The 12159-nt window shown below is 34.5% G+C and overlaps 1 protein-coding gene across 21 annotated transcripts in view; it reads left to right on the top strand.

Annotated features, from left to right (window-relative positions):
* The window catches only part of MIER3 (MIER family member 3), a 127406-nt gene extending 115712 nt beyond the window's left edge, over positions 1 to 11694 (top strand). For 14 of the 21 annotated variants that reach the window (XM_081517939.1, XM_081517940.1, XM_081517944.1 and 11 more), the window contains 6 exons: positions 1309 to 1460; positions 3752 to 3833; positions 5210 to 5304; positions 7230 to 7357; positions 7441 to 7583; positions 7697 to 11694. In XM_081517939.1, coding sequence (XP_081374065.1) covers positions 1309 to 1460; positions 3752 to 3833; positions 5210 to 5304; positions 7230 to 7357; positions 7441 to 7583; positions 7697 to 8154 — 1058 coding nt within the window. In that variant the 3' untranslated portion in view covers positions 8155 to 11694. The remainder of the gene's footprint in view (positions 1 to 1308; positions 1461 to 3751; positions 3834 to 5209; positions 5305 to 7229; positions 7358 to 7440; positions 7584 to 7696) is intronic. The other 7 variants (XM_081517948.1, XM_081517950.1, XM_081517945.1 and 4 more) reach the window with 1 other exon arrangement.
* The last annotated feature ends 465 nt before the right edge of the window (positions 11695 to 12159 follow it).

Here is a 12159-nt window from a genome sequence, read left to right as displayed (position 1 = left end):
TTCAGAAAGGAGCGTATCCTTCTCTGTCAACGAGGAAATAAACTCAGACTATTTTACCGATTTAAGTTTTGACCAAAGAATAAAGAAACTAGTTCCAGAAACTTACCTCAAAAGTTCACTCTGATTGCTTCATAGGCACACTTTATTTTCAATTTCCTGCTCCTTGGGAGTAGTAGTGCCTGCCTTATACGGTTGTGAGTGTAAAGTACTTACTATGGTCTCTGCTATATAGTGAGCTCTCAGTAAATTACTTTCATTAGCTATATTTAGTAATTATTATACACTTAAAGAATGGATTGAAGTTGAAGCAATGGGATAAATACTTGGGCCATCTGTGTGACTTTATTGTATGGAGTGGAAGCTTTGAGAATGGCAGCAGTGTTTGCATTAATAAAATATGTAGTTTCTTTTAGTGATGTTTGCTTATTCAGTATGAGCTTCTTTAAAAGGTGGAAACTTTGCTTCTCTTACTGTTTACCATTCTTTTCCATTTTTCATCAGTATATTAAAGGAAAAGTAGATCTTTCCTAGTTATTTCATTACTGGCTGATATTTTTATTTATGTTGGTTTGTTTTAATTTGTTCGCAGTTTTTAACCTCTAGACATTTCATAGAGTCGTTTATTATTTAGGGAGTTAAAGAGAAAATTTCAGTAAAGTTATTACTGAATTTACACAGGTTACTTTTACCCCCTCATTAGAAGAATGTAAGATACCACTGCTGGGTTTTATATTAGACTACTTAGAAAAGTCTCTATTAGACTACATAGAAAGCCTCTAATTTGGTAAATTCAACCACCAAAAAAACCTGCTTGCTTTAGTCACTGGAATACTTGGCCCTTGCTGCTGCTACTGCTGCTAAGTCGCTCCAGTCGTGTCCGACTCTGTGCGACCCCATAGACAGCAGCCCACCAGGCTCTGCCGTCCCTGGGATTCTCCAGGCAAGAACACTGGAGTGGGTTGCCATTTCCTTCTCCAGTGCATGAAAGTGAAAAGTGAAAGTGAAGTCGCTCAGTTGTGTCTGACGCTTAGCGACCCCATGGACTGTAGCCTACCAGGCTCCTCCATCCATGGGATTTTCCAGGCAAGAGTACTGGAGTGGGTTGCCATTGCCTTCTCCTACTTGGTCCTTAATAAAGTTTAAAAAAAAATTGTTTTAAACCTTTATGATGAAAGACTCAGCTTGTCAGACAATCAGATGACCGGTGTCTTCAAAGTTAGTTACTTGTATAGGAAGAGGGAGAACAGTTTGTGTACATCTTGTAGTGTGTTGATAATTTTAATGTGTTAATGTGATTTTCTTTATCAGTGTATGAAAATGAAGACCAGTTACTTTGGCGTCCTGGTGTGGTTTTGGAGAGCAAAGTTAAGGAGTACCTCGTTGAGACCTCATTAAGAACTGGAAATGAAAAAATAATGGATCGAATTTCTGCAGGAACACATACAAGGGACAATGAACAGGTATACGTCAATTTTTGTTGAAGTAGCAGCTAACTAATGTAGCATCTTCTTGATATTCTTATATTTGATTAAAATATTTTTAATGTATGAACTGGCTGTCTCTTTCTGATTCTAAAACTTGGAAAATACTGGTTTAAAAAAACCCCAGGACCTAATGATAACCATTCTGTATTACTTCATGTCTTCTGGCTTTTTTTTCCTTTATACACACATATATTCTACTTTAGATACCATTTTGTATCCTTTTAATCCCTTAATCTCATTTTCTTTGCTATTGAGATTTCTTTAATAGTTCATTTTTGGTGACTGTGTATTCCATCATATATTTAGACATTCTCTATGACTGGACTTTGAGATGTTACAATGAAGTTACTTTTTGGATTATTCTTGAACATGATTAAGGAAGTGGTTAAAGTTAATGTCTATTAAGTGTGTATAAATTTGCTTTAGGGGTATCTGTTAAGTACTGTATACTTGTAGATGCAGAGCAGTCTCCTGATGGTATGTGGGATAAGGGTAGGAGTATGGCCTATAAGGGATTTTTCTCTCTGGCATTGTTTTGCCCCTCTCATATACCTTTTCACTTGTTATTGCTAGTCTAGTTAATCCTGACTAATGGGTGCCCAGAGATAGGTGGACTCAAACTTGAATTTCCAAATAACATAGAGAAGCCATACTAGCTGACCTTAGGAGCAGTTTTGTCAGCTGTCAAAAGGAAATCTTGTTGGATTTTTCTACTGATATTTTGTTAAAACTGTAAATTAATTTTGGAAGAATTAGTACCTTTAAAACATTAAACCTTCTACTGGAAGAACATGATCTGATTCTCTGTTTATTTGATGTTTTTAATCACTTGAATGTTTTTGTTTAAATATCACGTGTCTAATTAATTCCTCATTGTCTTGAAATGTGTGTGTATATTTACCTTTGTAAATGGAATCTCTAGTATATTTGTATTTGTGTATTATTGATTTAGAGAAATATATAGATAAAAATTTTTTTTCTCAAGCTATTGAAACTAATTTAGTATAATGATTTTTCAGTTGTTTCTCTTAGGTTTTCTAGTCTTAAAGTTATTATTGAATTAGACTTTTGTTCCTTCCTCACCATTATTATATCTCTTATTCCTATTATATGTCCTACTACATTAGCCATAACTCTCAGAAACTTTTGGTAGTAATAGTGGTTTGAGGCCTGCATTTGTTGAAAGAGCTTCCCAGGTGCCCAATGGTAAAGAATGCTTCTGCCAATGCAGGAGACACGAGAGACTCGGGTTCAATCCCTGGGTTGGGAAGATCCCCTGGAGAAGAGAATGACAACCCACTCTAGTATTGCCTGGAAAATCCTTTGGACAGAGGAGCCTGGTGGGCTGTAGTCCCTGGGGTCACAAAGAGCTAGTCACAGCTGAGTGAGTGACCACAGAATACACCTCAGGTTTTTACATTAAGCATAATACCAGCCATGGTTTGATGCCGGTTGTTTTCTTAGAATAAGATAATATCCAGCTACTTATAACTGTTACACTTTTTTTCTTTTTAAAAATAAAAATGGGTACTGATTTATCTGAAGCTTTTTTAGCAACTGTTGAGATTGTTTTTAATGGCTGATCATTAATGTATTGATTATTAACCTACTAATGTGTTAATAGGTTTATTCATATCCTTGCCTTTCTTGAAACTTACTTGGCAAAGTAGATTGATTATTAGTTAACTTTCAGTTGAGTTCTGTCTGCTGCTATTTAGTATATTCATAATTCCAAACAGATTTAATGGGAAGAAATTCTAATTTTTAAAAAATGGTGTCTTCCATAGTAGATGGAAATAACTAAGACCATTATAAAGTCCAGTCATTAGAATATCTATCCTTCTACTCTAGGCCTGCTGCTGTTGTCTTTTATTAAAACTCTAAAAGTCAGGGAGTAGGTGGTAACGAGACAAGACGGTGATTCTTACTTTTCCCAACTGGAAATAAACATCTAAAATAGGAGAATTCTCCCAGCTCAGAACATCTAGCAATTAAAACAAAAAAAGTGAGGAATGATGCTGGTAGATGACTTCTGAGCAGTAGAGTGAGAATGAACAAACTCCTGGGATACCAGAGTCAGTGTACAGGATAAATTAAATGTCTGGGCAAACATATGCTTCAGATGTCCTGAAATTAGCATTTCAGCTGGTATTTGTCAGGATTCTTACAATCCACATGTTTTTGTTTGTGTGTTTGTTTGTTTTTAATGCTGCTAAGTATGAACTTTTGGTTAGTTTTATTGAATAGTTTTTTCCCCTTGCCCCTAGGCATTATATGAACTTCTCAAGTGTAACCATAATATAAAGGAAGCAATCGAAAGATACTGCTGCAACGGAAAGGCTTCTCAAGGTAAGAAGCACTTGGGATCAAGAGAGAGAAAAGACGGGCTGGTCTTGGGGATCAGAATAAGCAAAGGATCATAAAGGTTGGAGCAGTCCTAGCACACTTTTGTGTAAGATCTGTGTTCATCTTCATAGCAAATAATTTTTTCCTTTTCTTGCCTTCTGTTTTTAGACATACCAGAGAGTGTTCAAATACAAATTAGTTACCCCCCTGTCACCTCCAGAACAAAGCAGACCCCAGAGATGACAGTGTATCCAAAGTAATTAATAAGAATGAATTCATGATTTCATTGGGGGGAAAAGTTGTTTTTTCTTTTTCTCAAACCAGAGAGGAAATGAAAAGGAGATTAAAAAATTAAAAAAGAAACGTATAATATATTCCAAACATGTATAATAAACATGTAAGAAGTATATTTTTAGTAATCATGTAACAACATTTTTATAGTGCTTAGGTTTTGATTTGTGTGTGTCAAGGAAAATGGTTAACTTTAATTTTAGTATTTTTGTCATATAAATGGATTGCATGCATCATAGCTTTCATTAAGTATATGTAGAGTGAAATAATGCTTAATAATATATATAAATAAACTTGGAAAAATATAAAAGCTGAAAACAATGCATCAAAACTTGTGGGTGAAATAGTCTATTGAAAGGTTTCCTTGTAATAGCTGCTTTTTTGAAAAAATTATTTTAAGCTCTCAAAACTCTGAAAAGCTAAGTGCATTTAATTTTTCTTTAGTTCAAGGTTTCTGAGATTTTCTTTTTTAGTCAAAGTGTTTTTCGCCTTTGTGGTGGACACTGAATGGCTTTGAAGACCAGTTCTCCATTGTGAGTGAGGCACTTCAAGTCTCCTCTGCTTCAAGTAGATTTAATTCATCAGTATTAATATCTGCTGGGAAGTTGAATGGGACTTAGTCTTTTGAGAGCATAAACTGTTTTTTATTCCTTTTATATTTCTGCAGTATAACACTCTGCAAACTGACTTTAAATAAATATGTGTTGATTATTTATGGTCTAATTAAAGAGACCATAAATGATTTTGATGTAAGACCAAAATAAGGCTTTTTTTCTCCATAGAGGAAATAACATTTTATTTTTTTCTAATTAAAAATGCTCATTGTTTTTAAAAAAATCAGAAAAACAACATAAATTGTAGAAAAAATAATAAATTCTTGTCTCATTATACAGAGAAAAAAAACCAATGTTTATATTTTGGTATTCTAAATTTTTTTAGTTAGGATTACTAAAAGCATACTTTTAGTAAGGACTTGTGTGTGTGTGTAAAGTTTATAGTCTTTTATTAGGAAATGATACTGTAAGTAAATCAGTGATTTGTATATAAGAGTTTTGAGGCCAATTTATTTTGTTTTAAAATTTCTTTAGAAGGAATGACTGCATGGACAGAAGAAGAATGCCGGAGCTTTGAACATGCACTCATGCTTTTTGGAAAAGATTTTCATCTTATACAGAAGAATAAGGTAAGTTAGGCAGATTAGACAGAAACAAACAGAAAAATTGCTTAGTGATTACAACGAATATTGACAACTAATTTATAAGTCACTTGGGTGGGGGAAAAAGCTGTAACATGTTAATGCTCCCATGCTAATAACATATCTGTAACTTTCTGATCAGTCTTTCTGTAAACTCAATGTCATATCATCTAGTTGCTCAGTTGTGTCCAACTCTTTGTGACTCCATGGTCTGCCAGGCTCCTCTGTCCCTGGGATTCTCCAGGCAAGAATACTGGAGTGGGTTGCCAGTTCCCTCTCCAGGGGATCTTCTTAACACAGGAATTGAACCCACGTCTCCTACATTGCAGGCAGATTCTTTACCATCTGAGCCACAAACCCAATACGCTCTGAAATATAAAATCTAGTTTAAAAAGCAGTAGGCCTAGAATATTGAATAGCAATAGGCATTGAATATCCAGTTAAATATTTCAGAATCCTGGTTTCCTTAGGACAAAAAGAATAAACAAAGCATATTTTAATGAGATATAATTATCTCAAGCTTTTTAGAATATATACACCCTTTTTAAAAGATTGACTTTATTTTTTAGAGCGGTTTTAAGTTCATAGCCAAATTGAGAAAGTAGAGAGAGGTCCCATGTATTTCCTGCTCCCATACACACATGGCTTCCTCCTCCATCTACATCTCACACCAGAGTGGTATATTTGTTACAGCTGATAAATCTACATTGCCATATTTTTATCCCCCAAAGTTTATAGTTTACATTAGGGTTCACTCTTTGTGTTATATATTCTATGGATTTTGAAAAATATATGACGATACCTATCTACCACTGTAATATCCTACAGAATAGTTTCACTGATCTAAAAATCATGTCATATAATTGGAATCATACGGTATGTAGCCTTTGCAGGTTGGCTTCTTGACTTAAGTAATATGCATTTAAGGTTCCTCCATGTTTTTTTGTGGCTCCTTTCTTTTTATCACTGAATAATATCCCATTGTGTGGATGTACCAGTTTGTTTATCCACTTACCATTTGAAGGACATCTTGACTGCTTTCAAGTTTTGGAGACTAATGGTTAATGTGTTTATTGAAAGGTATACTTTATTTCTTGGTTTAAAATGCTTGTTCCTATATTATGATCTTATACCCACTAATCACAATAGAGGTTCTGAAACTTCCTTATTGGGTAATTAAGCAGGGGAGAAAGTGTTTATTGGGTAAAGATACGGAATTTTTTTCTGTATGTCTGAACTCATGCCTTTAGCTGTATATAGTTAGAGAAACCCTAGTCTGGATGTAGAGCCAAGTTGAATGAGGCTCAAATTTTATTATCATTGTTGATTTTCTACCAGACTCTGTTGCAGCTAAGAGCCAAATTCATGATAGAGGATAGATCTTGCTTTAGCTGGCAATCATCTTAAATTCCAGATGCAGTTGAGTACTTACCCCTTTGCAAATGGAGTCTCTTTTGGGTCTTGGAGCTCTTTGATAATCTGATGAAGCTGCACCCTTCTCCCCAGAAAAGTGTACTTGAATGACATTTTGGGAATTACTACGTCCCATTGAGGCTCATTCATGGATTACTCAGGGTTAACAAGTACCTTTGGTACAGTCAGAATCATGGTGAAAGTTCAGTGAAGAAAAGTAAAGTATGTCAGTGTTTTAAGATTTTCAGTAAAGGTGTAAGATAGTATCTGGATGCACATTTATTATTATTATTACATTCTGATTTAAATAAAAAGCCTTGGGCTTTGGAAGGTAGCCTCATTATTAATAGTGTGAAAATAAAGACAGTTTACTAGTAACATGTTCAGCATTTCATAATTAGGAAGATAGAAAATAAGACCCACGGGTTGTAAAAAAAAGTTATTAAAAAAATGTGTAGAATTTTTTGGTTTTCAAAAAAAATTCAACTTTTTTTTATTAGGTGAGAACTAGAACAGTTGCTGAATGTGTAGCATTCTACTATATGTGGAAGAAATCTGAGCGTTATGATTACTTTGCTCAACAGACAAAATTTGGAAAGAAACGATACAACCATCACCCTGGAGTTACGTAAGTACCGTTGGCTTGACTTGAGGGATTTTTGTTTTTAACTGTGATATGCAGTCACAACATTATTTGGGTGTGTTTTTTAGGGACTATATGGATCGTTTGGTAGATGAAACAGAAGCTCTGGGTGGGACAGTAAATTCTTCAGCCTTAACTTCTAACCGACCTGAGCCTGTTCCTGATCAACAGCTGAACATCCTCAACTCTTTCACTGCCAGTGATTTGACAGGTAAGAACATGAGCATCTTTTTGCATTTTTTAGTATAATGTGGGACAGAATTATATCCTCTTTGTCACATGATGTAGGACCACTTACTGAAACCATTTCTCATTTCTTTTTAGCTTTGACCAACAGTGTAGCGACCGTCTGCAATCCAACGGATGTGAATTGTTTGGATGATAGCTTTCCTCCACTGGGCAACACGCCCCGTGGACAAGTCAATCATGTGCCTGTTGTAACGGAGGAGTTACTCACCCTGCCCAGCAATGGGGAAAGTGATTGTTTTAATTTATTTGAGACTGGATTTTATCACTCAGAGCTGAACCCCATGAACATGTGCAGTGAAGAGTCAGAAAGACCAGCAAAGAGATTGAAAATGGGCATTGCTGTTCCTGAATCCTTTATGAATGAGGTTTCTGTAAATAATTTGGGTGTGGACTTTGAAAATCACACTCATCATATCACCAGTGCCAAAATGGCCGTGTCTGTGGCTGACTTTGGCAGTCTGTCTGCCAACGAGACCAATGGTTTCATCAGTGCCCACGCTCTGCATCAGCATGCCGCCCTGCATTCTGAATGAAACGAGTGAAGGGCCCAGAAACAGTGGGTGTGCAGTACCAGTACCAGGAAAGTATCAGGTTTGCTTAGTCTTTCACTGGAAGTTTGAACTTTTTTCACTATGACATCAGTGATGTCAGTATGTATAGAACTATATCTTGATTTATCAAGAGTATTTTCATTTTCAATCCATAAATGTGGAAATGAACTATGATCAGCAGAGTTGGGAACTAAGATTGAACTCTGTGGTGCAGCTTTAAGCTCTGCTTATCTCTTCCTCATCCCCAATACCTCTTCCCCACTCCCTTCTTTTTCTATTCTTTTCTGTTCCCCACTGCCCTCACTCCCAATTTTAAAACCTGTAGACAGAGGCCACCAGCTCAAAACCAGCACAGATGTTCTGAACTGAATGGAGTGGCTTCTATTCGTGTAAATTCCTTTTGCCGTAATGGATGCAGTGGAATAACAATGTTTACAGGTACCGATCCTGATCCCTGCTCAATGTAGCATTTTTTGGTTTTATTTTCTTAATTAAATAAAAGCAGGGGTAGGTTTCTTTAAACTGCACAAACATGCAAGGATTTTTTTAAAAATGGAAACTTCTCTCATGTTATTCAACTAGAGCACTTCAGTTTACAAAACAGCAAGTCCATCTTTATAGAAGCCAGCACGAGGAACTGCGTGCAAATTATGAAGACGCTTGCTTGGATCCTGTTTCAAAATTCTAGACCAGGGCTACCTTACACAGAATTGGTCATTTTACTGCCAGAAACTTCTGTGTAATTTCATTTATTGGCTAAAAAATTGGCATTTGAATATATGGTATTTAGATGGGGTTTTGTCCACCATTATCAAGATTGTAATCATAAAAATCATACCAGTCATTGATAACTTAGTTTTCCCTGAGGCAGTTGACTTGCAGGGCACAGTCTACAAAGCCGAGGATGTTGCCACTTAGATTGGTTTACATTTTGGGACACCTTTTCAGTTGTTTTGTAGCGCTGCAGTTCAAATGTTAATATTTAGGTGGGATTTCTAGATACTACACATAATGCAGTAGAACCTTGAAGTATATTTAAACTTTTCTGTTTAGCTTGGACCAGTTGGGAAGAAAAAATGTGAGTTTCTATCTGAAATACAATGGTACGTTACCACTTGTAAGTTCTAAAAAGTGATTGACGTTCAGATGCGTCTCAAAACACACTTTTATTTTTATTCTAAACATTGTGAATGAGAAATCATTGTCATAAACTCTGGCCATTTTTGCTCTGTAGACATGCATCTTTAACTTATAAGGTGAATTCACACAATATGTAATGCAGTGTTAGGATGTGATAAGCTTTGCTTTTATAGTTTGGTTAAAACACAGAATTTTCCTTTTTTTTTTTTTGCACCGTCTTAATTAAATTTTTCAATTTCTACTAGTTGTCTTGCTTTGCCAAAACTTAAATATTTGGCTACATTGCTGATATTTTTAAGTATAAGTCGCTTCAAGGTTGTGCTGATGAATAGATAGAATGTAGTGACCTTAGTGATGGAAAGGGAGGGTATTTATTATACAAACTGTGAACTGCAATGACATCCTTACTTTTGGATGATGTGTATTCTTGTTTTTCTTTGCAGCATTTTAATGAAGATTGCTTTGAAGTGTTTACGCATTAGCACATTTACTAAAAAAGTTAGTTTAGCACAGTGGACAAAAATAGTTAAATTAATAACTTAAAGTCAGTCTCTAATTTATACATCTAAAGTCAGCATCCCTGTATGCACACAGTAAATAATGGGTAGCCTGGGCTTTTTGTTGCTTTCAGATATTTTTATCCAAGTTGTCAGCTTCATATTGCTGTGGTGTTGTGCTAAACTTTGAACCTAATTTCTTTTGTTAAGAATGAATACATCTATAATTTAGTAAGATACTGGCCATAATCTTCCATTGTTATAACTTTAATTTTTACTCTGGGTTTACAGTGGCTGGTCTGTATAAAATAATTTACACAAAGATGACTGAATGCTAATACCAGTTGCACTTAAATGAACATGCCCATTCTCAGTAGCTGATGCAGTAATATATTCAGTTTATCTATGCATTGCTGGGATCTTGATATAAGATGGAAACAGTGTTTCTTATCTAAAGTTTTGATTATCAGCAAGTTGAATGGACACTTTAGTTATTTAAATAAAGATTTTTGACCAAAATCCAGAAATGATATGAGAGAAAAATAAATTCCAGCTAGTTTAATAGATTTTTTAAGCACCAATCTGAATTTAGCCTCTTAGAGAGTGCTAACTAGCTGGTAACGTTTACTTTTAATTCCTTGTTAAAATGAGGCAATAATTTGCAAGATTTTTGTATATATATGTAAATTCTTCATATCTTTTTAGATCTAATTCAATATTTTCTGACTGCTTCCTCCATGTATAATACCATTTTTGTGCATGCTTGATGTGACATTCATAAATTGTACCACTATGACTTTATTCATGTAAAATAACTATTTATTGAATTTCCTTTTAAATCTGGATTTACTGGGTTTTTTTCCCCTCTCCTTTTAAGCATCTTAACAGAGAATTTGTTACTGTTTCTTAGAAGAATTGCGTTTGAGAGCGTGAAAATAACTGATTTGCAGTCTTATGAAGAAACAATAATGCCTTTATTATCAAGTGTTAAGCACAATTCTTATAACAAACTGTGATAAATTCTTTTTTTTTTCTTTGCCATATTATTTTCATATGAACAAACCAAAAATCCATGGTGAGCAGTTGCAGTGTTGGCTGATGTGTCTTTTTATGTACAGGGGGTTTGAAGAGGACAGCGGATTCATTTAGAAGTGAAACTGGTGCTGTGATTATAGCAATACTTTACTTTTGTTAGTTGTACTCCACTTTTTCATGCTAGCTTTTTCAGTGTTTAGTTTTCCTCTTGTTATGGTCAACTGCTGAATTTACTTGAAGGATGTAGAATACTGTTTAAACAATACTAAAGTCTGTACAATTAGGTCAAAGAACTGTGCAATTGTTTCCTTTTTAATTTTTACAATTGAGGGTCATATTGTTTGAGAACATCAGATCTAATAGAGCATAGTGAAACTATTTAATTTAACCAAAGTCTCTAGTAAATATTTCAACTTTGAATGTAAACTAATGAATAAACCTGACCACCAAGGAGATTGTTTGCCCAGAGTTTCAAAGCACATTGTCTACAAATGGAAATTGAAATAATTTATAAAAATATTGACATTACTATGTTTTTTAAAAAGTTATTAATTTTTTCACTAAAAGGAGGAAACTGTTAGTTTTATTGTTAAATATGGTAGATATTAAAACTCCTCTTAGATGACCAGTGATTCCAGTTGTCCCGGTTTGAAATAAGTACGCCGTGAGTATGAGATTGATTAGTGACAATCAGAACAAGTTTTAGTATCAGATGTTCAAGAGGAAGTTGCTATTGTTGCATTGATTTTAATATTTGTACATAAACACTGATTTTTTTGAGCATTATTTTGTATTTGTTGTACTTTAATACCTGGTGTACAGTTCCAGAAATAAAAATCTGGAAATCTTGTTTTTTCTTGGTTTGTGTGAGTATTTGCCACAAATAGATTTTTATCTAATGACTCTTAAGCTATAACACATGGGCAGATATTTAACCACTGTTAACTTGGTTTTAGATGTAGTAAATAAGATATTTGATAAGTAAATACAATTGATAGGTAAAGTAGTATTCATTAAATCCTCTAAAATAAATGTCCATCTATCAATACAATAAAATTCTAGCTATCCCAAAGTGAGGATTATATGTACTTTTAGTTTCATTCAGGAAATATTTATTGAATGTCTGTTACGTTTCAAACAGTGTTCTCAGTAACTGCTGTCATTTAGGGAGACCTGAAATCTGAAATTTGATTAGATGTTATTATTTCATAGTATATTTATAGTAAACTAGTCTTCCTTATTATAATGTTCATAGTTTGGTTCAGTTCAGTCGCTCAGTGGTGTCTGACTCTCTGCGACCCCATGGACTGCAGCA

The sequence above is a fragment of the Giraffa tippelskirchi genome, chromosome 8, assembly GCF_054371585.1.
Source record: "Giraffa tippelskirchi isolate mGirTip1 chromosome 8, T2T-mGirTip1v1.2.pri, whole genome shotgun sequence".
Taxonomy (NCBI): Eukaryota; Metazoa; Chordata; class Mammalia; order Artiodactyla; family Giraffidae; genus Giraffa; species Giraffa tippelskirchi.
The sequence above is the reverse complement of the archived record's forward strand: the minus strand, read 5'-3'. Positions and strand labels throughout refer to the sequence as shown.